Raw genomic sequence first — 26,060 nt, 5'->3', positions numbered from 1 at the left:
TAATTGATGATGTGTTTTAAATTTCAAATTCCAACTGTTCCTTGCTGTTTCATAAGAAAGATTTCAGTGTGTTAACCGTGTATCGTGCAACCTTGTTATAATCACTTAGTAGTTCCAGGAGGTTTTTGGGTGTTTGCTTGTTTGTTTGTTTTGTGATTGTTTGGGATTTTGTACATGCAGTATCATCCGTAAACAAAGATGATTTTACTTCTTCTTTCCCTATCTGTATAGCTTTTATTTCCTTTTATTGCCTTAATGCATAGCTAGAACTTCCTGTGCATGTTTAATAGAGTGGTGAAAGTGGATATCCTTGCCTTGTTCTCCAACTTAGGAAGAAAGCATCTAGTTTTCCACTGTTAAGTATAATGTTAGCTGTAGGTTTTTGGGCAACTGTTCTTTACCAAGTTGAGGAAGTTTTCCTTTATTCCTGGTTTTGGAGAGTTTTTAATCATAAATGGGTGTTAAATTTTGTCATATGCTTTTTCAGCATCTGTTGATATGATTATATGATTTTTCTTTAACCTGGTTGATGTGGTGAATTGCATTAATTGATTATTGAATGATGAACCTGCCTTGCATACCTGGAATAAATAAATCTGACCATGGTGCATAGTCATGCGTTGCTTAACAATGGGGATACGTTCTGAGAAATGCATCGTTAGGCGATTTCGCTGTTGTACAAACATCATAGAGTGTACTTTCACAGACCTAGGTGATATAGCCTACTACACACCTAGGCTCTATGGTACTAATCTTATGTAATCTTATGGGACCACTGTCATATAGGCAATGCGTCATTGACCAAAATGATGTTAGGCCGCACATGACTGTATAATTCTTATACTTTGTTGGATTTGGTTTGCTAATATTGTTGAGGATGCTGCATCTATATTCATGAGAATAATTGGTCTGTAACTTTCCTTTCTAGTGATGTCTTCATCTGGTTTTAGTGTTAGGGTGATGCTGGCCTCATAGAATGAGTTAGGAAGTTCTTCTGTATTTTGGAAGAGATTTTAAAGAACTGGTATTCTTATTTAAGTGTTTGGTAAAACTCACCAGTGAAACCATCTGGGCCTGGTACCTTCTGTTTTGGAAGGTTATTAATTATTGATTTAATTTCATATATATGTATCTGTTGGCCTATTCAGATTATCTGCTTCTCCCGGTGTGAGTTTTGGTAGATTGTCTTGAAGGAATTGGTCCATTTCATCTAAGTTCTCTTATTTGTGGGTGTAGAGTTGTTTATAGTATTCTTTAATTATTCTTTTAATGTCCATAGGATAAGTTGTGGTGGCCCCTCTTTCATTCCTCTTATTAGTAATTTCTATCTTTTCTCTCTTTTTCTTGGTTAGCCTGGCTAGACTTTTATCACTTTTATTGACCTTTCCAAAAAGCAGCTTTTGGTTTCATTTGTTTTGTGATTTTTCTCTATTCAATTTATTCTGTTTGGGGTTAACTAACTTCTTGAATCTGTAGATTTATTTCTTTTGCCTAATCTGGGAAGTTTTTAGCCATTATTTCTATGAGTACTTTTTCACTCCTTCCATCTTTCTCCTTTCCTCCTAGTACTTGATGATATGAACGTTAGATCTTTGATATAGTTCTGTAGATCCTTGAGGCTCTGTCCATTTTTTTACAGTCTGTTTTTTCTCTGCTGTTTAGATTGATTGTCTTGTTCTGCCTTACAGCTTAAAGATTCTTTTCTCTGTCTCCTGCATTCTGCTGTTGGGCTCATTCACTGAGTTTTTTATTCCAGTTATTTTCAGTTCTAGAATTTCCATTTGGTTCTTTATATCTTCTATTTTTTTTTTTTACCGAGACTTTCTGTTTCTTCACCAAGATGTTCTATTTTTTCATTTGTTTCCAGCATGTTCTTTTTGCAGGGAAAGATTCACCCTGAGCTAACATCTGTTGCCAATCTTCCTCTTTTTTTGTTTTCCTCCCCAAAGCCCCAGGGCATGGTGGTATCTGTCTAGTTGCAGGTCCTTCTAGTTCTTTGATATGAGCTGCCACCACAGCATGGCAACTAATGGGTGGGTGGTGTGGTTCCACGACCAGGAAACAGACCTGGGCCGCCGAAGCGGTGAGAGTGCCGAACTTGAACCACTAGGCCATCAGGGCTGGCTCGTCAGGCATATTCTTAATTGCTGTTGAAGCATTTTTGTGATGGCTGCTCTCAGGTCTTTGTCAGATAATTGTAAGATGTCGGTCATCTCAGTGTTGGCATCTATTGATAATTCTTTTTCATTTACTTTGACATCTTCCTGGTTCTTATTATGATTAAATGATTTTTGATTGAAATTTATACATTTTAGTTATTATGTCATGAGTCTCTGGATCTTATTTAAACCTTCTGTTTTACCTGGCTTCCTCTGACACCTCTCTGTCTGATAGGGGAAGGGACAGGCACCATCTCATTACTGCCAGGTGGGTGGAGAAGTCCAGGTTCCCCAGGCAGCTTCTGTGGATACCCAGGTGGTGGATGTGGGGTCGGGGGCTCATCACTGCTGGCCAGGAGTGGGAGTTCCAGCTTTCCACTAGGTCTCCGCTGACATCTGTCTGGCTGGGAGGAGTAGGAATGCCTTGGCACTGCTCGCCACATGATCCCCGCTGATATCGTGAGGGATAGGATGACCTCATTAGCACTGCGTAGTAGTGGAAGTTCTGACTCTCCACCAGGCCTTCTCTGATATCACCCAGCAGGGAGAGAGAGGGTTATCTCCTTATTGCTGCAAGTCCAGACTCCCTCTGTGGTATCCACTGACGCTATAGGGGGTTTGGTTGATTACCGCCTAGAAGGGATGAAAGCCCCGGTCCCTACTTGGCCTTCTCTGAAATCTGTGGGATATTAGAGCACCTTGGTTCATCTTGGCAAAGGTGGAAATCTACGTTTTGTTTCTATGGATTCGCCTATTCTGGACGTCTCTTATAAATGGGTTTTAAACTGGCTTCTTTCACTTAGCATAATGTTTTCAAGGTTCATCTGTGTTGTAGTATGGATCAGCCCTTCATTTCTTTTTATTGCCAAATAATATTTTATTGTATGGATATACCACACTTTACTTATGTATTCATCAGATGGTGGACATTTGGATTGATTCCACTGTTTGGCTATTATGAATAATGCTACTTTGAACTTTCATATTCACGTTTTTCTGTGGACATGTTTTCGATTCTCTTGGGTATATACCTAGGAGTGGACTTGTTGGGTTCTGTGGTAACTCTATGTTTAACACTTTGCCAACTCCATCTTTTTTTTATTATTGATTTGTCTTACTGTATTGTAATGTCAGGAAAGAGGCCTGAGATATTTTGTAGTGTCTTTTGGGTTTTTAGAAAGGACTGTCTCCAGACTTTAGATTTATTTCTACTCTTATTCTTTGCTTCATCTATATTTTTTCCATTAATAATGGGTGGTGATAATTAAGTTACTCATATTGTAAATAAGTATTAAAGTGCGTTAAGCCATTGTTCATTTTGAAACATTGTGAATGTATACTTCTTCAGTCATGACTTTTATATTCACAAATTTACCTGTGCTTTTAATTATTTAGAAAAAAGAAAGTGAGTGCCTGCAATTAAAAATTTTGGTGCTTCGAAATGAATTGGAAAGACAGAAGAAAGCTTTGGGACGGGAGGTGGCATTACTGCATAAGCAACAAATTGCATTACAGGACAAAGGTGAGTAAAAACACCACACAAACAGCCTAGCCTCACATTCAGTAGTTTTCCTTTCTTCTCCACAGGCTCAAATAGTCATCTTTGCATAAATGTGGGGATATAATTTTTTTTCATTTTTGAAGTATTTCTTGAAGTAATTTGAAATTGGTACATACAGAAAAGTATACAGATACAAACATACTCAGATATTATATTTTAAATTTTCAAAATGAACACACATACTACATAGTCAGAATCTCCATTGAGAAACAGAATTATGAGGACCCCAGAATCTCAGAAGCTTCCTCATGCTCTCTTCCATTCAGGACATCTCCAGCCAGACTAACCACTACCTTGACTTATTATACCAAAGATTAGGTTTGCCTAATTTTGGACTTTATACAAATAGAATCATATAATATGTACATTTTATGTGCTGGCTTTAGTTCAACATTTTGTTTGTAAGACTCATTCTTACCTGCATGTAGTATAGTCTTAGTTCATTCTTACTGCCAATAGTATTCCATTGTATGAATAGGAATTTATTCTTGCATTTGGCATTTTGCTAATTTCTAGTTTGGTACTGTTCCAGTTAATGATTTCATCAACTTTCTAGTACATGTTTCTTAGTGAAGATTTCTTATGCATTTCTGTTGGATATAAACCTAGGAGCAGAATTATACAGTCATAGGATGTGCACCTCTTCAGCTTTACTAGATTGTGTCCAAAAGTTTTCCAAAGTGGTTGTACCAGTTTACCCCCCTCCATCCAGCAGTGCATCAGATCTCGTCTCGCAGCCTTGTTGGTGTTTGGTACTTTCTGTCTTTTATATTTTAGCTTTTCTGATAGGTATGTTGTAGTATCTCCTTGCAGTCTTAATTTTGATTTACCTAAAGACAATGAAGTTGAATGCCTTTGGGATACACTCCTTTGTGAAGTACCTGTTGAAGTCTTTTGCCCATTTTTTTATTGGTTTGGCAATTTTTTTATAGGGGTTCTTTATGTATTATGGATATGGGTTCTTTGAATATGTATTAAAAATGTATTTTCCCATTCTGTGGCTTGCTAGTTCACTCTTTAATGAAACCTTTACATAAACAGAAGTTCCCTTTTATCAGTCTATTCTTTTATATTTAAGGCTTTTTGTGTGTAGTTTGAGAATTATTTGCCTATTTTAATGTCATAAAGATGTTCTTTTATGTTTTCTTTTAAATGCTTTGCTATTGTGCTTTTTACATTTGTATGTGTGATTCATCAGGAATTGATTTTTTGTGGTTGCTTGTAAGGTAAGAGTCAAGATTCCTGTCTTTAATATAGATAGTCAGTTGACCCAGCACCATTTATTGGAGACCATTCTTTCTCCATTGCACCACAGTTTCACTTTTGTCATAAATCAGGTGACCGTATACTTGCGTGTCTGTCACAGGACCGTCTGCTCTGTTCTCTTGATCTCTTTGTCTGCTGTTTTGCCATTATCTCCCTGTTTGAATTTCTCTTATATTATAATTGGTGTTGCTGTCTGTTAAAGTTCTTCAGCTTGTTTCTTCAAGATCACCTTGCTTATTCTTGTTTTTGAAGATTGGCACCTGAGCTAGCATCTGTTGCCAGTCTTCTTTTTTTCTTCTTCTTCTTCTTCTCCCCAAAGCCCCCCAGTACCTAGTTGTATATTCTGGTTGTAGATGCTTCTGGTTGTGCTATGTGGGACGACACCTCTGTATGGCCTGATGCACGGTGCCATGTCCATGCCCAGGATCCAAACCAGCGAACCCCAGGCTACCAACGCAGAGTGTGCAAACCTAACTACTCGGCCACAGGGCCGGCCCCTCTTTTCATTTTTTAATATTTTAAATTTTTGTTACTTCATTGACTTACAACTTATTTAGAAGTGCTTTACTTTATTTCCAATGGATTTTTAAAGCAATATTTTTGAATTAGTATCTAGTTTTATTTGGTTGTAATAAAGAAAAATAATGAGGCAAATCATTTGCAAATTAATAAAACTTGCTTTGTGGCCCTGTATGTAGTAAACTTTTGCTCAGTGTTTTGTGTAAGTTTTTAAAGAATGCGTAATCTGAAGTGGTTCAGTGCTGTATGCTCTGTTTGTTAAATAGTCACATTTATTGATTGTGGTATTTAATTTTCATTATCCTTACTAAAATTTTATGTGATTATTCTATCACTTCTGGCAAAAGCATACTAAAACTCTCAATACAATAATGGGCTTGTCTATTTTTCTTTATATTTTCTACCGATTTTTTGTATTGAGTTCATAAAAGTTACATCATTGTGAAATTTCAGTTGTACATTATTTCTTGTTTGTCACCACATCAGTGCTCCCCTTCACCCCCTGTGTCCACTCCCCACCCCCATCCCTCAGGCAACCACTGAGCTGTTTTCTTTGTCCATGTGTTTGTTTATCTTCCACACATGAGTGAAATCATACGGTGTTTGCCTTTCTCAGTCTGTCTTATTTCACTTAGCGTAATACCCTCCAGGTCCATCCATGTTGTTGCAAGTGGGATGAATCTGTCGTTTTTATGGCTGAATAGTATTCCGTTGTATATATATACCACATCTTCTTTATCCAATCATCAGTCGATGGGCACTTGGATTGTTTCCATGTCTTAGCTATTGTGAATGGTGCTGCAACAAACATGGGGGTGCATATGTTACTTTGGATTGTCGATTTCAGGTTGTTTGGGTAGATGCCCAGTAGTGGGACAGGTGGGTCATATGGTATTTCTTTTTTTAATTTTTTGAGGAATCTCCATACTGTTTTCTATAGTGGCTGCACCAGTTTGCATTCCCACCAGCAGTGTATGAGGGTTCCCTTTTCTCCACACCCTCTCCAACATTTGTTATTTTTAGTCTTAGTGATTAGAGCCATTTTAACAGGTGTAAGGTGGTATCTTAGTGTAGTTTTGATTTGCATTTCCCTGATGATTAGTGATGTTGAACATCTTTTCGTATGCTTATTGGCCATCTGGATATCTTCTTTGGAAAAATGTCTGTTGACATCCTCTGCCCATTTTTTGATCGGGCTGTTTGTTTTTTTGTTGTTCAGTTGTGTGAATTCCTTATATATTATGGAGATTAACCCCTTGTAGGATATATGATTTGCAAATATTTTCTCCCAATTGGTGGGTTGTCTTTTTGTTTTGATCCCAGTTTCTTTTGCCTTGCAGAAGCTCTTTAGTCTGGTGAAGTCCCACTTGTTTATTTTTTCTTTTGTTTCCCTTGTCTGAGAAGACATGGTATTCGAAAAGATTCTTTTAAGTTCAGTGTCAAAGAGTGTACTACCTATATTATCTTCCAGGAGTTTTATGGTTTCAGGACTTATCTTATATTTTGAGTTTATTTTTATGTATAGCATGAGATAATGGTCTACTTTCATTCTTTTGCATGTGGCTGTCCGGATTTCCCAACACCATTTGTTGAAAAGACCGTCTTTTCTCCTTTGCATGTTCTTGGCACCTTTGTTGAAGATTAGCTGTTCATAGATGTGCAGTTTTATTTCTGGGCTTTCAGTTCTATTCCATTGATCTGTGTGTCTGTTTTTGTACCAGTACTGTGCTGTTTTGATTACTATGGCTTTTTAGTACATTTTGAAGTCAGGGATTGTGATGGTAAAGGAATCGATTTTCATTTGAGTGTCTTGATTCATCCTGGCTTCATTATTTACCAGCTGTGTAACTTTGTCTAATTACTCAGCTTCATCTCTAAGATGGAGTTAATAATAATACTTGTAACTATGCCTTGCTGAGTTTTAACGGACTTTTAAGTTCTGTTGATATGGCTGGTCTGTGGACCACACTTTATGTAGCAAGGATGTATGTGATGATCAGATTAGTTGTAAAATTGAAATGATCTTATAAAAATAGGAACAAAATACCTCTGTCTTTTTCCTATATCACACTTTGTTGGGTTTCTGTACCATTTAAGATAAAGTCCTGACTGAAGATGATTTACAAAGGCATCCTTTGGCCCACCTCAGTCTGAATGCTTCAGCCATGCAGAACTTCTTTTAGTTCATTCAGTATGCTTTAGTCTCTCTCACTGGGATTTAAGCCTCTGTTTAAATGTTGCTTTCTCCAGGAAAGCTTCACTAGCTCCTTTCTCCTTCTCTCATCTATCCCCTAGGTTAGATGTACTACTGTGTGTTTCCACAGCACCCTGCATTATTCCATTATAGCATTGTAATTGTTTGTTTCTTTCTCTAGAGTGTAAGATCTCTGAGGGTAGGCACTGCCCAGGTACTGTGTTAAACACTTATATTCTTTGGGCATGGTGTAGTGCCTGGGACATAGTAAGCATTCAATGAATATTTGTTGAATGAATGACTCATACTTCATGCTTAACAGTCTGATGTCACGGGTATGTTACTAAAGAATGAAGCCTTCTGTAGCTTCTAGCTTAACCTTCATTTGGGAAAACTGATACTCTCATGAGAAATACCATAGAAAAAGTACGTATTGTTTGTCAGTGATTGTTAAAACTATCTGCATTCCAATATAGCTTGCATATTGACGTTTACACATGAGAGTCTAATAGGATAGTGTTGTTTAAAATCGTAAGACATTGTGAATGAAGTCCATTTCCATGGAATCTCTGTTAGAATGACTCCAAATAAATAGGTAGTTGTGTACATACAAGACCTGCTTTAAGAGGTCTCACCTTCTGTGAAAGGACACATTTCTTATGGTGCTTCAGAAGGACCATCAACGTTTATTACATTCAAGATGCCTGCCACCTGTAGCATGTATTTCTGCATATCTTTTTCAAGATCCTCAATATTGAAAAGGAAAACACTATAGGGTTTTAGACGATTTAGGGGCTTTTGCCTTTTTCTAGTAGGAGTAATTTAATAATAAGAGGTACAATGTTTCAATTACAGTACTTATCACTGTGTAGCTATGATTTTATTTAATCACCACAGTAACTTTTTGAGGTGGATACTATTATTATTTACAGTTCGCAGTTGAGGAAACTCTTAAGTCAGGGTCAGACGCATTGAGACATTAAATACCTTACTTAAGTTCACACAGCCAATGACAAGTGATAGTGGGATTAAAATCTTTGTATTGATTCCAAAATTCTCAATCACAGTGTAAGACTTACCCTCTACTACCTGTAGCTGATGTGTAAAGCCCCATGGAATGCAGATTACTCTAGCGTGTGGTAAAAGACAGGGAGGTGCAGCTCTTCGATTGTGTTCCTGGTTGTGTTTTTTTTCTTTTAATGGTAGAGGGAAGTCCCAAGAAGCCTGTTGCCTATAAGCAGGTGAACTTCTAAACAGTTGGTTCTATCTCATTTAAAAGATTGAAGTATACTAATTATTGCTCATGTTTATAGAATGCTTATTGGTGCCAGGCAGTGTTATGTGTTTTCTTTTCTTTATCTCATTTGGTTCCTACTAATAGTCCTGTGGATTAAAGGTGTTATCATTATCCTCATAATAATAAAGCTATTGTATATTATTATCCAGTTTACAGATGAGGAAACTAGGTATCAGAGAGGTGAAGTGACTTTCCCAAGCTTATGGCGAGTTGTAGCGGAGCCTGTGTTCAGAGTTACTGGTGTCTTAACGATGCCGCAAAGAAAGAGGAGGATTTTGTAGATACTTATTCTAGTGTTTTAATTCTGACAGTCAAGTCAGAATTAGCACATTCTTGTATCTCCATTTTATCACAGAAAGAAAGGATAGTAATGTTCAAGTTAAATGTGTATTTGCCAGGATGGGTCAGAATTGTTGATTTTTAACACTAACTTTGTATTTCAGGAGCTTTCTCCTTACTTCTATATGTGTGTTTGAGATGACTGTTATTTTGTATTTCCCTGAACTCTAAAATCATTGGAAGGTTAGGATCTGATGTTCGCACTTTGGTCTCGAACAGAAGCAGTAGAAAGAGTGCTGCCATTGGCCGCACTTTTCTGCCATTGGGAATTTCTGCAGACTGTGGTGGTCAGCACTGGTGCTTGGAAAGCGGGGCTGGGCAGACACAGATAACCAAATTTAAGTACCAGTAAATCCTAGTCTACTTGTTGGGGACCCCTGTTCTTCATAGTGATTGTGCCAGTTAACCAGAGACGTACTTACTCTTGTCTCCTAAAAGTACATTTGTTTTGAACATTGTTCTTGTACATACATGAATGGACTATTTAATGAATCTTGAGCCAAGTTAGGATATTTTAGAAGCACTTAAGTCACTGGTATTGATACCATGAAGGGGAAAAATGTATTTGTCACTTGTGTTTGCAGCTTTGATTAGGTATGTTTGCTGGCCAGTAGTAAAATGATTTGCTGTATGACTATTTCTAGTGGCTTCCTACGTATTATGACCTCTCTTTAGCACTTGCTGTTTATCTAGGCACTTGCTACTCGGCTGAGTAGAGTAGCTCAGTTAGAACACACAATCAGTAATATATGGTATTTAATCTTTGCAACAGATTTCCTCTGAGCCACCATAAAGGAATTACTTAATTTCTGCATCTTTTTACACATCTGTGCGGTAAGGATAGCGGCTCATAATAGTGCCATATGGATTAATTTGTTTAAACATTTGGAAGAAACTAGGTACCTGTTATATATTTTATATTTTTGTTTATAAAAACTTATTGCAGCAGTATGATTTATTGGAAAGAGGCAAAAAGATAATTTCTATTTGTACTGCTGACTTGCTGAATGGCCACGTACTCTGAGGGGCCTCATTACTCCACACGCATTGGTTTCCCCTTGCCACACCTCAAAGGTGGTCTGCAGCAGCTTCCAGCTGGGTTGTGAGCTGATCTTTTCAGTATTAATGTTTATTAATATATATATATTTGCATTTCTGGCAGGTTTTAGTAGTTTCACTTATAATGTTTAATAAAGACCAGATTTCCCTTCATTAGTGTCTCAAGCTGAATAATCTTCCCATTAAATAATTATATGATGGTTTATAGGATCTTTTGCCTGAGCTCAACCCCCAAATCTTTGAGAAGCAACATTCTATCTAAATTAGTTTACTTGAAATTTGGTTTAGAAAATGTTAGATGAAACATTGTTCTTAAGGAAATGTGTTTAGTAGAACCTAAAGGCATTTTATGAATGTTGATAAATCCAAGAACTCTTCAGTGGTGCCTGGGGAGTGATACTTACTTTATAAAAGCAGAGTTCCCTAATCTTTGTAGGAAGAAGCTACTTTTTAACGCAGTTAGTTTCTTGTTAGTAACGGTAACATATATGTAGCACGTTATAGTTAGAAAGTGCTTGCAGAAAGATGATCGTGTTTGATCCTTAAAGCATCCCTGAAAGCTAAGTGTGGTGAGTGTTATCTTCATTCCTCGTGTGAGATACTGAGCAGGTGAGAGACGTGGCCACGTACAAACAGACAGCAGTAAAGTTGGGATGTCGACCATTTTGTCCCAAATTCTGTGCCTTTCTCACTATTCCATACTATCTAAAGCCTTGCAAAATACATTCATTTAAATCTTACGTAAATCCCATGAAGTAGATAACTTTTATTGAAATCCTGCAACATGCCAGATTTCACTTACGGTATATCATTTAATACTTAAAATAGTCCTAAGAGATAATAATTTTCAGCCCCTTTTCCCAAATGAGAAAAACTGGGGCTCGGAGACATTTCCCTAGGTCACACAAATAAGTGACAGATCTGAATTCAGATGTTGATTTCTCTGACCCCAAAGCCTATCTTGTTTCCACTAAACGAATTATCACTGTTGCTTTCCTCTAGTGTGTGTCCATCGGATCGCCTGCCTGATGGTGTGTGAGTTTTCCATTTGGCCTGTGGGCTGTTAGGTGGAGGACTTTGTGCTGCTTTGTTCCTTCTTTTTACAGGGTGGGTCAAGTGAATTTTCCCCAAAGATTTCTTTGATTTGGTTGCGTTTTAGTTGATTAAGAGATCTGACTTAAAGATCTGCCCTCTGTCAGTTTGTCCTTAGACAAGTCCTGCAGCCTTTTTAGGCTTATTTCCTTTTCACAAACCAGATGAAAAATTTTGAATTATACAGTCAAGATTTTCTGCGGCTCTGAGATTCTAGTTACCTTAGGAGGGTAGGATTGGCAAAAGGGTGGGGATCTGTTAACCTTTTTTTAATGAATTTCTTTATTTTTCAAAGTTTGATGCCAACGATATTTACTTCCCAGCAATGAAAGATGCAAAAATAAAGAAAAGATTCTGTGACCCAAGTTTGTTTATACATAGTGTTTATTAACTGGAAAGCCATTTGGTGGGAACAACCTATAGGAATCCTCTAACCATCCCCACTCAACTCCTATTGTACAGATTCTTCAGTTCATTTTGGTAACCAAGAGCAAAAACAAGCACATTCCTTTAGTGACATAGTGTGTAGAAGAGGTCAGATATGTCAGATTTCATTGCTCAGATTTGGGGAAAGAAATTCCTCTTGGTAATTTCAGTGAATAAAAAGTTTTGATCCTTTATTGCCAAAATAAAAAAGGTTTTATATGAAGTTTCTATCGGTTGTGATAATTTCTTATTGTCATTAAGTGAACTATATATCTAGTTAGTTCTATTTAATTAGCTTCTGCTTGGTGAGTAAATTATTGTGCCCTTTGGCCTTCATCTCAGATAAAAGAAGAATTACACCATATGGTCGTGTTCTGCATAGTGACCTTTTGGTCAATGATGGACTGCGTATGCAACGGTGATCCCATAAACTTAGTGCCATAGAGCCTAGGTGTGTAGTGGGCTGTACCATCTAGGTTTGTGTAAGTGCACTCTGTGATGTTCACACGATGTATCCCTGTCATTAAGTGACACATGACTGTGTGTTTAAATTGGTGGTTTAGTTTCTATCAAAAGGTTGTAGATTGCTATTTGGAGTTATAAAGACATTATTAAGCACTGTTTAGCAATTTCCCCTTCTTAGGTCGCATGATCAGAAATTGAAAAATAACTTCTCACAAATTTTGTAATTCAAGGTATATTTTTTGAAATGATGGCAAATTTTAAATTTTATTAGTCTATGTATGTTTTCTGATTTTTTTTTTCTTTTTGAGGAAGATTAGCCCTGAGCTAACATCTGCTGCCAATCCTCCTCTTTTTGCTGAGGAAGACTGGCCCTGAACTAACATCTGTGCCCATCTTCCTCTGCTTTATATGTGGGACGCCTGCCACGGCATGACTTGCCAAGTGGTGCCATGTCTGCACCTGGGATCTGGAACAGTGAACCCTGGGCTGCCGAAGCAGAAAGTGTGCACTTAACCCCTACGCCACCAGGCCGGCCCTGTTTTCTGATTTTTTTTATAGCCATTTGACAAATTCCTAAACAGACTTCCTTCAAAATTATTAATATCTGCCTTTCAAAAATTTCTGGACCTAAGAACAATTTTTCTCTGGGATATATGCTATTAAAGTTTCTTTACTTTTAACTGTTGGCATTATATGCAGCTTGTGAAAGGCAATAAAGCCAGACAACTTGGCACTAGGGAGGGCAAATGTGAGTCCTTAGTAAACCTCAGGTTTTCTTTTTAGAATGATTCAGGTTTCATATATTTGTAATCACTTATTCCAGTAATGTTTTGACTGGATTATAGGAAAGGCAAGCTATCATATTTTGATCTCCTCCTTTTGCACTGGAAAGTATAGATGTGTAGAAATAAGCCACCTGACAGAATTTTATTTTGGTTTGTCATCATTTTTTCTCCACTTACCTCTTAGAAAACATTGGAAGTGGTATTTACAAAAAATACATTTACAATTTCAATATAGATTGAAAAGAGATCATAAGGATTAACATCCTCGAGGTGGGCGGAGCAAAATGGCGGGGTGAGCTGACCCGGGATTCTCTCCCCTCCAAAATACAACAAAAGATTGGAAGAACTGAATTTCAGGGAATAAACATAATGCCAGCTCATTAGAGACCTACAATACAAAGAAGGCAGCGATCATAAACCCTACTTACAGCCTTGGAGGCGCTGGAATGGGTAGGAGAGAACATCGCTCCCTCCCCTAGAGTCTGCGTCGCTGCGGCGTGGGTCGGGAAGGAGCGGGGGAGGGGCTGCACGACCGGGGGATCATCCAGGACTCCTGACGCTGATTCAGTGGAGACCCGCTGACGGGGGGGAAAGCATCCGTCCTCAGGGACCCTATAAATCAAGGGGCTTGGGAGACCAGAGAACAGAACTGATCTGAACCCAGACCGGCGGGGGGCGTGTGAGTAACAGCCCTTCCCCCCCAGCAAAGCCAGTGGGTGCAGCCATCTTGTCCCAAGGCGGAGAGCTCGTAACACGTGGCTCTCGACGCCCATCTAGTGGCGACAGGCTGTAACTGCAACTGAATTCTACCACCATGCGAAAAAACCACTCCTCTACCATCCAGCAATTTATAAAAGCCCCAGACCAGAAGGAAAACAATAAAAACACAGAATTAAGTCCTGAGGACTTGGAATTAGGTAAACTAAGTGATAATGAGTTCAGAGCAGCTTTAATCAAAAAACTCAATGAGGTAGAGAGAAAGATAGAGAAACAAGCCGAGTTCTGGAGTTACTTCACAAAAGAGATTGAAATCATAAAGAAGAAACAAACAGAATTACTTGAGATGAAAAACACGATGGACCAGATAAAACAGAATACGGATTCCCTGAATGCCCGTGTAGACAACATAGAGGAGAAAATTAGCATAATCGAGGACAGACAGGCTGAATGGCACCAGACAGAGGAAGAAAGAGAACTAAGAATTTAAAAAATGAGGAAAATCTCCGAGAGATAATGGATTCAATGAGGAGTAAGAACATAAGGATCATAGGAATTCCCGAGAATATGGAAAAGGAAAATAGAGCAGAAAGTGTGCTTAACGAAATTATTGAACAGAACTTCCCAAATCTAGGGATCAATGGAGAAATGTGTGTAGAGGAGGGTTTTAGATCTCCTAGATTTGTCAGTGTAAAAAGACCTACGGCAAGACACATAGTAGTAAAGTTGGCAAATAGGAATGATAAGGAGAGAATGCTCAGGGAAGTAAGGAAAAAAAAGAGAATAACCTATAAAGGAGCCCCTATCAGACTGTCAGCAGATTTCTCTACAGAAACCCTACAAGCTAGGAGAGAATGGAGTGACATATTCAAAGCTTTAAAGGATAAAAACCTTCAGCTAAGAATACTCTATCCAGCAAGAATTTCCTTCAGAAACGAGGGAGAAATTAAATCTTTTCCAGACAAACAAAAGTTAAGGGAATTTGTAACTAAAAGCCCTCCATTACAAGAAATCCTCAAGAAGGCTCTCATACCTGAAAAAAGAAAAAAGGGAGAAAGGGGACACAATCCACAGACTAGGGAGACCGATGGATAGAACCAGAACAGGATAGCAAATATTCAATTATAGCATTAGGGTAAAGGTAAGGAAACTACCAAAACAAGGACGATCTTAGCACTCTAACTACAAATTAATAAGACGAGTTGGAATGAAAAATGAAAATAATTATTTAGGAGGGGAAGAGCAAAGGGTCTAAATCAGTATTGGTCAAGTAGGTAAAAGACCACCAGAGAATAGACTATATTATACACGAGATTCTAAATACAAACTTCAAGGTAGACACTAAAATAAAGTACAGAACAGAGTCACAAATCATAGATAAGGAAAAATCTAAGAAACCCAGCATAAGAAATTGCAGTATTAAATGGGTAATCTAAAGCACACAGGAAAAGAAGCGCAGGAAAACAAGATAATGAGCGACAGATTAGCAGCATTAAGTCCACATGCATCAATAATCACTCTCAATGTGAACAGATTGAACTCTCCAATAAAAAGACACAGAGTGGCAAAATGGATTAAAGAACAAGATCCAACAATTTGTTGCCTCCAGGAAACACACCTCAGCCCCAAGGACAAACACAGACTCAGGGTGAAGGGGTGGAGGACAATACTTCAAGCAAATAGCAAGGAAAAAAGGCAGGTGTTGCAATTCTCATATCAGACCAAGTGGATTTCAAAATAAGACAGGTAAAGAAAGACACATAGGGACAATATATAATGATCAAAGGGACGCTTCATCAAGAAGAAATAACGCTTATAAATATCTATGCACCCAACACAGGAGCACCAAGATTCATAAAGCAACTATTAACAGACCTAAAGGAAGATGTTAAAAACAACACAATAATAGTAGGGGACCTCAACACCCCACTCACATCAATGGACAGATCATCCAGACAGAAAATCAACAAGGAAATAGTGGAGCTGAATGAAAAACTAAAACAATTGGACTTAATAGACATATATAGATCACTCCACCCTGAAAGAGCTGAATACACATTCTTCTCAAGTGCACATGGAACATTCTCTAGGATAGACCATATGTTGGGAAACAAGGCAAGCCTCTACAAATTTAAAAAATTGAAATAATAACAAGCATCTTCTCAGATCATAGTGCTATAAGGCTAGAAATTAATTACAAGAAAAAAGCTGAGAAAGGCACAAAGAGGTGGAGACTAAACAACACACTACTGAACAAGCAATGGATCATTGAAGAAATTAAAGAAGAAATCAAAAAATACCTGGAAACAAATGAAAATGATAGCATGCCGTACCAACTCATATGGGATACAGCAAAAGCTGTATTAAGAGGAAAATTCATCGCAATACAGGCACATCTTAACAAACAAGAAAAATCCCAAATAAGCAACCTTAAAGCACACCTAACTGAACTAGAGAAAAAAGAACAAATGAAGCCCAAAGTCAGTAGAAGGAGAGAAATAATAAAAATCAGAGCAGAAATAAATACTATTGAAACGAAAAAGGCAGTAGAAAGGATCAATGAGACAAAGAGCTGGTTTTTTGAGAAGATAAATAAAATTGACAAACCACTAGCCAGACTAACAAAGAAAAAAAGGGAGAAAGCTCAAATAAACAAAATCAGAAATGAGCGAGGAGAAATAACAACAGACTCTGCAGAAATACAACAGATTATAAGAGAATACTACCAAAAACTATATGCCAACAGAATGGATAACCTAGAGGAAATGGATAAATTCTTGGACTCCTACAATCTCCCAAAGCTCACTCAAGAAGAGGCAGACAATTTGAACAGACCAATCACAAGGAAAGAGATTGAAACAGCAATCAAAAACATCCCAAAGAGTAAAACCCCATGACCAGATGGATTTCCTGGGGAATTCTACCAAACTTTCAGAGAGGATTTAATACCTATCCTTTTCAAGCTATTCCAAAAAATTAGGGAAGATGGAACATTTCCTAACACATTCTATGAGGCCAACATCACGCTGATACCAAAACCTGACAAGGACACCACGAAAAAAGAGAACTACAGGCCAATATCACTGATGAACATAGATGCGAAAATCCTCAACAAAATTTTGGCAACCAGAATTCAGCAATTCATCAAAAGAATCATACATCAGGATCAGGTGGGATTCATACCAGGGACACAGGGATGGTTCAACATCCGCAAATCAATCAACGTGATACACCACATCAAAAAACTGAGGAATAAAAACCACATGATCATCTCAATAGATGCAGAGAAGGCATTTGACAAGATCCAACAGCCATTTATGATAAAAACTCTGAACAAAATGGGCATAGAAGGAAACTACCTCAACATAATAAAGGCCATATATGACAAACCCATAGCCAACATCATACTCAATGGGCAAAAACTGAACGCCATCCCCCTGAAAACAGGAACGAGACAAGGATGCCCTCTATCACCACTCTTATTTAATATAGTACTGGAGCTCGTGGCCAGAGCAATCAGGCAGGAAAAAGGAATAAAAGGAATCCAAATAGGGAGGGAAGAAGTGAAACTCTCGCTGTTTGCAGACAACATGATCTTATATATAGAAAACCCCAAAGAATCCATTGGAAAACTGTTAGAAGTAATCAACAACTACAGCAAAGTTGCAGGGTATAAAATCAATTTGCATAAATCAATAGCATTTCTATACTCCAGTAATGAACCAACAGAAAAAGAACTGAAGAATACAATACCATTCACAATCGCAACAAAAAGAATAAAATACCTTGGGGTAAATTTAACTAAGGAAGTGAAGGACCTATATAATGAAAATTACAAGGCCTTTCTGAGAGAATTGGATGACGACATAAGGAGATGGAAAGACATTCCATGTACATGGATTGGAAGAATAAACATAGTTAAAATGTCCATTCTACCTAAAGCAATCTACAGATTCAGTGCCGTCCCAATCAGAATCCCAATGACATTCTTGATAGAATTAGAACAAAGAATCCTAAACTTCATATGGGGCAACAAAAGACCCCAAATTTCTAAAGCAATCTTGAGAAAAAAGAACAAAACGGGAGGCATCACAATCCCTGACTTCAAAACATACTACAAAGCTACAGTAATCAAAACAGCATGGTACTGGTACAAAAACAGGTGCACAGATCAATGGAACAGAATTGAAAGCCCAGAAATAAAACCACACATCTATGGACAGTTTATCTTTGACAAAGGAGCTGAGGGCATACAATGGAGAAAAGAAAGTCTTTTCAACAAATGGTGCTGGGAAAACTGGAAAGCCGCATGTAAAAGAATGAAAATTGACCATTCTTTTTCACCATTCACCAAAATAAACTCAAAGTTGATTAAAGACCTAAAGGTGAGACCTGAAACCATAAGGCTTCTGGAAGAAAACGTAGGCAGTACACTCTTTGACATCAATATTAAAAGGATCTTTTCGGACACCATGCCTTCTCAGAGAAGGGAAACAATAGAAAGAAGAAACAAATGGGACTTCATCAGACTAAAGAGCTTCTTCAAGGCAAATGACAACAGGAGTGAAACAAAAAAACAACCCACTAACTGGGAAAAAATATTTGCAAGTCATATATCTGGCAGAGGGTTAATATCCATAATATATAAAGAACTCTCGCAACTCAACAACAAAACATCAAACAACCCAATCAAAAAATGGGCTGGAGACATGAACAGACATTTCTCCAAAGAAGATATACGGATGGCCAATAGGCACATGCAAAGATGCTCATCATCGCTGATCATCAGGGAAATGCAAATCAAAACTACACTAAGATATCACCTTACACCCGTTAGAATGACAAAAATATCTAAAACTAATAGCAACAAATGTTGGAGAGGTTGCGGAGAAAAAGGAACCCTCATACACTGCTGGTGGGAATGCAAAGTGGTGCAGCCACTATGGAAAACAGTATGGAGATTCCTCAAAAAACTAAAAATAGAACTACCATACGATTCAGCCATCCCACTACTGGGTATTTATCCAAAGAGCTTGAAGTCAGCAATCCCAAAAGTTCTGTGCACCACAATGTTTATTGCAGCACTGTTTACAATAGCCAAGACGTGGAAGCAACCTAAGTGCCCAGCAACAGACGAATGGATAAAGAAGATGTGGTACATATATACAATGGAATACTACTCAGCTGCAAAACACAACAAAATCATTCCATTTGCAATAACATGGATGGACCTTGAGAGAATTATGTTAAGTGAAATAAGCCAACTAGAGAAGGATAATCTGTATATGACTCCACTCATATGAGGAATTTAAAATTATGGACCAAGAACAGTTTAGTGGATACCAGGGGAAAGGTGGGGTGGGGGTGGGCACAAAGGGTGAAGTGGTGCACCTACAACATGACTGACAAACATCAGTGTACAATTGAAATTTCACAAGATTGTAACCTATCAATAACTCAATAAAAAAAAAGAGATCATAAGGCGCATAAAGGAAGTGGGAAGAGGATTGAGTGTGTGTGATACACCTTTGTCAGTTCCTTTATTCGTCATTTATGGAACACCTATGAAGAACCAGGCACTGTGTAAGATGTTAAAAACATAATGACAGGTCTGATGCTACATGACAGATATATGTAGAGGGTATCACAGGAACACAGAAGATGAGCATCTGAAGATCAGAACCCTAGGTAAGGGAGGTGACACTTAATCTGTGTCTAAAAGAATATGTAGGAGGAGGAGATGAGTCTTTCCCGGTAGAGGGAGCAGTTTATACAGAGGCATGGAGGTAGATTACAGAACTGAGGCTGATTCCAGCAAAGCTTCAACTAAGGATACATTTCAGTAAGGGCCCATAGGACAGGCTGGAGAGAGAAAGGAAGACCTAACCATAAAGGAAGTTTATGTTGAAAGGTGTGAAGATCTGCTGAAATAACTTAAGCAAATTTCTCAAAGACAAAAAGTAGATAGGACTATATTGATGACTGTGATGCAGAATGGAGATTAGATGTATGATTTAGAAAGTTCTCTTTGAAGAGTTGAAGGTAGAGAATTGTCAGGAAGTTATTACAGTAATAATTAAAGTCTAAAGGGGCTGAGAATGTAAAGGGAGGAGGGAGTGTATGGTTAAGAGATGTTGAGATGATAGACTTTACTGTTAATGGCTTAGTGGCTAGGAGGAGAAAGGGAGAGAGAAGGGTTTAGTATAGTTCCCAGGTTCTGGCTTGGACAACTAGCTAGATGATTAAACCATTCATCAAGACAAATACTGGAGGAGAAGCAGGTATTAGGGTAAAGAGGGTTGGGAAGAATTAATTAAGACTTCAATTTTGGGTACTGAACTAGTGATTAAGACAGTAAACAAACCAACAAATAAACTAAATATTAGATTGTGACACGTGCTAGAAACAAGCTGTGATGATAGATAACTATGGGAGACCTTGTTTTTTCGGTGAGGAAGATTGGCCCTGCGCTAACATCTGTTGCCAATCTTCGTCTTTTTTTTTGAGGAAGATAAACCCTGAGCTAACATCTGCTGCCAATCCTCCTCTCTTTGCTCAGGAAGATTGTCCCTGAGCTAACATCTGTGCCCAGCTTTCTCTATTTTGTATGTGGGACACCTACCACAGCATGGTTTGACAAGTGGCGTGTAGCTCCACACCTGGGATCTGAACTGACAAACCCTAGGCCACCGAAGAGGAGCACGCGAACTTAACTGCTGTTGCACTGAGCCGGCCCCTAGTCTTCCTCTTTTTGCTTGAGGAAGATTGTCCCTGAGCTAACGGCTGTGCCAGTCTTCCTCCATTTTGTGTGTGGGATGCCGCCACAGCATGGCTGATGAGCGGTGTGTAGGTCTGCACCTGGGATCCAAACCTGCATACCCCAGGCAGCTGAAGCGGAGCATGCCGACTGAACTATGACAGCACCGAGCCGGTCCCTGGAGACTGTTTTCACAGGTGGTACTCAGACAGGGTTTGCTTCAGAAGCTCAGTCTTGCAAGATAAGAACTGCTGGAGTGCCAGCAGAGGCGACAGCAAGTGAAAAGGCTTGCACCTAGGAAAGGCTTGGACCGTGGAATAGACAAGAGGCCGTTGTAGCTGGAACATAATTTGTTAGGAAGAGGATAGTGTAAGATGCGGTTGGAATGAGGAGAAATTCAGAGTATAAATGAAGATATTTGCCTTATCCGTTGCACAGGAGGAGCAGGCTAATAAAATGGCACAGGGGCAGGTGCGTCTCCATGTTAGGTAGTAGGTGGGACTGTGTAGGAATCCTTCTGTTATTTCATGGCAGTAGGAGATGAGGTCCTTACACTGGATTTAGGGGAGGTGTAAGGCTTGAGGGGAATGGATGGGATAGTCATCTGTCAGAGTGGGAAGCAAACTAATGTGAGAATTGTGGGAGAATTGCTGGACAGTGTGCCTGTTTGTACTTTGTGGTTATTGTTTTTAAAGTAAAATCAGTCAGACTAGTTTAATTTTCTCTACCCTCTTAGAGCTTCATGGGGAAGGGCAGGTTGAGAGAATGCAAATATGGAACAAAAGTGAGCTTATTCCCATTTTACAGATGAGGAAGATGAAGCTCAGAGAAGTTGAGACACGTCTAGAGTCCGGAAAGTGGTGTAGGTAGGATTTTAGCAGATCTTTTCTGATCCCTAAGTCCATGGGCTTCCCACTAGAGCACTCTGCCTCCCGCAGCATCTGCCTGTTGTATTTAAGCTCTAAGATTAGCTCTGACCTTCTTAGTCATCCAGCCAGTTGTGGAGAGTTATGAAAGGCATCAGTTGCTTTCCATTGCCTCTTAGAAGGAAGTGTATCACTTCTTCGGGGAGAAAAAATCTTATCTTGGCACTAAATTCCGAGAGGAGTTTAGAATGCAGTTTCTTATTTGCAGGATATTAAATATCATATGAAATATAGTCGATTGCAATTTTGCAAAAGTTACAGCAAAAAATATTTATTAACCCTTAAGAAGGGCAGCATCATAAATCATAGTACAGTAAAGACATTTCTGCAGGGAGGGAAACTAAAATAGTCAGAGTATATTGCTTTTTGGTTATCTGCCTTGACGTAGAAAAACCAGAAGAATGACAGTTTATTGGTTTTAACTGTAATTTTGACAGCTGGCCATTGGCCAGTCTGAGACCAGACTCTCTGGTGAGAGAGAGCCTGGAGAGTCTGTGTTTTGTTTTGTTGATAGAAGCGAGATTCATATTCTTTACGTGTATTAGATATACAGGAGACAGCATTGACATTTGGTTATTAAAGTGCTTGATTTGCCTTCTCGCTGAACAGAGGGGCCATCTTAACAGTGAAACGCTGGTGTGTGCCTGCACGGGGCCAGACGTTTCGGAAGCACGTTTGGATTATAGTAAACCAAACACGTGCATTTGCTTTCTCTCCCTTTCAGTGACCCGTTGATAGGATAGTAAAGATACTCGCATAAAGAATAAATCCATGGTGATGGTGAAAATAAAAGAGGGTGCCATCAGAATAGCAAAGAGTTTGACACAGTTCTCAAAGACACAGAACTGATAAGATTGTATTGGTGAATAAACTAGAGTGGAGAGAAACTGCAGCCTGGAACACAGATGATAAAGGCTGCAGTGGGGGTTTCTGGTAGAGCTCTCAGAGGCCTCAGCTTGGAATTTCCAAGTATAGAAATCAGGAACGGTGGAGTAGTAATTAGGGTAGCTGGGCCTACTGACCCATTTTCTTTCCTCTGTGAATCTGGAGTAACTTCCTATAACATTTGCTTCAACTGCCTTCTAAGAATAATGGGTTCTTGACCTGGTTAGGTCCCGTGGTACGGGTTTGACATAGAAAGGTGGAGCAGAGTCTGACTGTGACCTTTTACAGTTGGCCCAGAGGGAAACCATAAAAGGCAGCTCTACTTAGGAGAGAAATACCCTAAAGTAACACAACCACAAGGTACGGTTCTCCTTATTTGACCGTTGTGGTGGTTTAAAGTACAGGTACTCCCTTCTCCCAGCATCTGTGCTCTAAAGGAAAGCCTGATTGTCAACGGGGCATGCCTGCTTACCCTGAGCTGGCACTCAAAGATGAAGGCTTTTATGTAAATAGATCTTCATAGCTTCAAAGGAGACCTGCACTGATTGCCTGTATTAGTCAATCTAATCACTGATTAATGGATTTGAAGGGGAAAACCAACGGTCATCAGATATCTGAGGAAAACAGTATAAATGAGATCAAGTTGAACAACCAGAATGGCTTCCCCAAAAGAAACAGAAAATACAAAGAAGAGAGAAGAGCTTTAAAAAGCTCAGAGTAATATCCTCAGATTTGACGTCCAGCCTCTGCATAGGATGTGGAAAGGAAGAAGGAGCTTCACTTTTACCCTAAGAGCAAGAGAAAGCTGGATAATGTACAAAATCTTAACTTTTCTTGAAGCTATCAGAGAGCTAAGGTAGTAGGGTAACCAAGTAGCCTGATATGTAAGGAAGGATGGGTGTCTCCAAGCAGAGACAGGATGTGAGGACTGATTTAGCAGTCAGAGCGTGGGAGGAAGCTGGGGCCACTGTGTAAGAAGGTAAAATAATTCAGCTACAATTTTTAACAAATTGCTAACCACCAAGGGTGGTTACAGTGAGACTAGAGCAGATACAATCACACCTGCTTGCAGTTTATTCTGCATGGACCTACCTTGGATATTCACAAGAAAAATTGGAGGCAGCTCAGAAAATTGTAGAAAGCCTCCCTCTGTGGTGTAGTCTGGAGGAGGGCAGTGGATTCTTTTGCAAGAAAAGCATAACCCTTCATCCCTAAGAACAAAAGCATTAGGCCTCTAGGGGAAGAGCGTAAACCCTGCAGTTCCCAGGGTACAGATGAAAACCTATTGTGCCTGGAGGAAGAAAAAGGAAATACCCGCTACCCTTGGAGATGGGGCTGGAAACTGTGTTGTACCTGGACTATTAGACATCTCCCATCGCCAGGGGAGAGGTAGTACAGCTGAGGAAGTCCTACTTTGATACCCAGGGACACAGGGTGTGCCTGGTTAACCAGGACACACAGAAACTTCCTACCCTCCTCCCCAACCAGACTAGAAAGCAGAGAATAACAAACCACGGTAGTTTACCACTTGAGTGGCAAGAGCCTGGTGAGACACCCTTACTTAGGTGCAGGTTCACAGAGAATACCTAAATCTGAGGATCAAACAGCTCATTGAGAAAAACCTCTGGCAAACCATCTTCACCACCACCATCCCCAAAAAGGAAAAGTCAGAGGAAGTTTGAAGAATGTAATGCACTGATGGTATCCATGGCAGCAACAAAACCCCGATCTAGCTCAGTTTCTGATTGTACTGAATCAACCCCCAGATGAACAGTAAAAGAAGAGGCACGCCCTTTTCTTTCTCTGTTGCCCTGCAAACAATGTTAAGCATTCAATCAAAAAAAATTTGTATTGAGGTTATGATAGTTTACAACATTGTGAAATTTCAGTTGTATGTTATTATTAGTCAGTTGTCTTATAGGTGTGCCCCTTCACCCTTTGTGCCCACCCCCAACCCCCTTTCCCCTGGTAGCCATTAAACAGTTCTCTTTGTCCATGTGTTTGTTTATCTTCCACATGTGAGTGGAATCATACAGTGTTTGTTTTTTCTATCTGGCTTGTTTGGCTTAACATAATACCCTCAGAGTCCATCCATGTTGTTGTGAATGGGACAATTTTCAATCAAAATTTTTGACACCAAAAAAAGCAAAAACAAAGCAAAACAAAAAACCATCACTACCACTATCAACAATAGAACATTGTCAAGAGAAGAAATTAACAGAAAAATACTCAGAAATGACTCAGTTGTTGGGACTATCAGAGAGGGAATTTAAAATAACTATGATTAATTGCTTCAGGCTTTTGTGGAAAGGTGGATAACATGCATGAACAGATGGTAAATTTCAGTTGAGATGGAAACTATAAGAAACAATCTAATGGGTATATTATAAATAAAAAACACAATAACAGATAAGAATGCCTTTGACAAATTCGTCAGTAGATTGGACACAACTGAGGAAAAAATCATTGAATTTGAAGACAGGACAATAGAAATTACCCAAACTAAAGCGCAGAGACTCTTTCAGATCAAACTAAGATAATTCATCAACAGCAGTCCTACAATTCAAGAAATGTTAAAGAAAATTCTTCAGCAGAAGGAATATGATACCAGACAGAAACTTGGTTCTACACAAGAAAATTGAGATCTCCAGAAATGGTTGAAATGAAGATGTTATAAAGACATTTTTTCTTATTTTTAATTGCTCTAAAAGACAATTGATTTTCTAGCACAAAAATAGCAATGTTTGGGGCTTATTACATGCATAAACTAAAATGTATGAAGAATTTAAAGAGTATGGAAGGGAAGAATTGAGAGTTCACTATTTTCAGATTTTTATACCCTACATGAAGTGGTATAGTATTATGTGAAGGTAGATTGTTACTAATTAAAGTATATATTGTAAACTCTGGGGCAACCATTAAAAATTTAAGATAGAGGTAGGAATAAGCCAATAGTGAAGAATAAGGAAATCATTAAAAAATACTAAATCCAAAAGCATTAAAAAAGTGGGATAAAGGGACAAAGACAGATGGAACATGTAGAAAACAACTAGCAAAATGATAGAGATCTTAATCTAAATATATCAATGATTATATTGTGTGAATGGGCCAAATACCTTAATCAAAATCCAGATTTTATGTATTAAAAAAAGACCCAACTAAATGCTATCTGTAAGAAACCTACTTTTAATATAAAGATATAGTAGAGTAAAAGTAAAAGAATGGAAATACACCATGCAAATACTAATCAAAAGAAGGCTAATGTGGCTATGTTAGTATCAGGCAAAGTAGACTTGAGAACAATGAATATTATCTGCAATAAAGATGACTATTACATTATAATAAAGAGGTCAGTTATGAAAAGACAGAGCAATCCTAAATATGTATGAACATAACTACAGAGCTTATCTACATCTGTATCTGTGTCTATATATATCTGAAAGGAGAAATAGCCGAATCTGCAATTATAGTTGGAAACTGCAACACTCATCTCTCAGTAATTTATAGAACAAGTAGAGAGAAAATCAGAAATCGGTAAGGATAGAAGACCTTAACAACACCGTCAACTAACTTGACTTAATTGAGCACCAGCAGAATATACATTTTTTTCAAG

The 26,060-nt window shown here is 38.5% G+C and overlaps 1 protein-coding gene across 6 annotated transcripts in view; it reads left to right on the top strand.

Moving 5' to 3' along the window:
* The window catches only part of UVRAG (UV radiation resistance associated), a 298,734-nt gene that overhangs the window by 138,287 nt on the left and 134,387 nt on the right, over positions 1–26,060 (top strand). For all 6 annotated transcript variants that reach the window (XR_011440678.1, XR_011440679.1, XM_001917231.6 and 3 more), the window contains one exon: positions 3,555–3,681. Coding sequence is in view for 4 of the 6 variants with exons in the window: in XM_001917231.6 (XP_001917266.2) it covers positions 3,555–3,681 (127 nt within the window). In the remaining 2 variants the exon portion in view is untranslated. The remainder of the gene's footprint in view (positions 1–3,554; positions 3,682–26,060) is intronic.

This window comes from Equus caballus, chromosome 7 (genome assembly GCF_041296265.1).
Source record: "Equus caballus isolate H_3958 breed thoroughbred chromosome 7, TB-T2T, whole genome shotgun sequence".
Taxonomy (NCBI): Eukaryota; Metazoa; Chordata; class Mammalia; order Perissodactyla; family Equidae; genus Equus; species Equus caballus.
Note: the sequence above shows the minus strand (reverse complement) of the source record. Positions and strands in the feature narration are given on the sequence as shown.